Below are 1255 nucleotides of genomic sequence, written 5' to 3'. Positions count from 1 at the left end.
ACATAAAACATTTTGTACGCTTTTACGTGAATTTTTAACGTGATGATATACATATATATATAATATTATTATTATTATTATTACAATATATATATATTTAAGTATTATTATAATACCGTTTATACGTAATAATCATGATCATAAACATTTTTGTACGCTTTTTGCGTGATTTTTTTGACGTGGTGATGTGCATTTTTTTTACGTAATGCTATGACATCATCATACTTGCATACCAATATTGCAACCAATATATATTGTTTTTTATTTATTTAAATAATATAAAATTATGATTGATTAAATAATTATCACTAAAAAAAAAAAAAACCCATTTGCAAATAGATGATAAGATAATTATTTAGCTTTGAGCTTTCTCATTTTTGAAATGCTAATATAACAAATGACAAATTAATCTTAATATTTTCAATTTGAATTTCAATTATTATTATGAAAAAGATGAAAAATTTCTATCCTTTTGAAATTTAATCTGTTAGAGAAAAAAAAAGGAATAATTAATTTTATGGTATGCCTTTGTTTTAATTCAAAAATGAATATTTTAGCATATTTAATTAAATTTTTCCCTTCTCATTAATTAATATTCATTTCAATTTTAAATAAATAATTGTAAATATTATTTATTACAGAAATGATGTATCCATATAAGCTTCATGAAGATTTTTTATTTGATCCAAGAGTGGAACAATATATGTATGTTGAATTATTTCCATTATGTCAAGATTTTTATTATCATGAATTGGAACAATTAGTATTAACACTTGCAGATGTTAATGATTATCCGGTATGTAAATTATTCTTATCATTATTAAATAAGTAAATGAATTAAATATTTGCATATTCCTTGCTTATCATCTCTTCAATAAAATATTAATCAAAAAAAGCATTAGTGTATTCCAGCAATTAATATTATTAGTAATTTAATTCTGATATTGTTTACTAATTTATTAGTATAATTTTATTGACAAGCATTTACATATTTTGCGTTGCATTTCAATGATGCTTTTCTTTATGTAAATTTTACTTTAATTATTGGAAACAATATTTTGTGTTATATTTTTCTAATTTTTTTTTTTAGTTTGCTAAACGAATGATTGAATGGGATGAAGAAACACTCCAAACAGTAAGTTTTCTATTTTTGATATTTTTCTTGTCAATTAATAGTATACAATTTAAAATAGCTCATTAATAAACCATAAAATTTATAATAATAATAATAATAATAATAATAATAATAATAATA

General features: G+C 19.8%; 1 protein-coding gene across 1 annotated transcript; it reads left to right on the top strand.

Moving 5' to 3' along the window:
• Positions 1–643: 643 nt before the first annotated feature.
• LOAG_15777 (hypothetical protein) lies at positions 644–796 on the top strand (the record flags this gene model as incomplete). The annotated part of the gene is made up of 1 exon (XM_003151265.1): positions 644–796. A coding segment is annotated over one exon (153 nt), but the record flags the coding sequence as incomplete, so codon positions are not given.
• Positions 797–1255: the final 459 nt, after the last annotated feature.

The sequence above is a fragment of the Loa loa genome (genome assembly GCF_000183805.2).
Source record: "Loa loa unplaced genomic scaffold supercont3.2691, whole genome shotgun sequence".
NCBI classification, from domain to species: domain Eukaryota; kingdom Metazoa; phylum Nematoda; class Chromadorea; order Rhabditida; family Onchocercidae; genus Loa; species Loa loa.
This window is presented reverse-complemented; position numbering and strand designations above follow the sequence as displayed.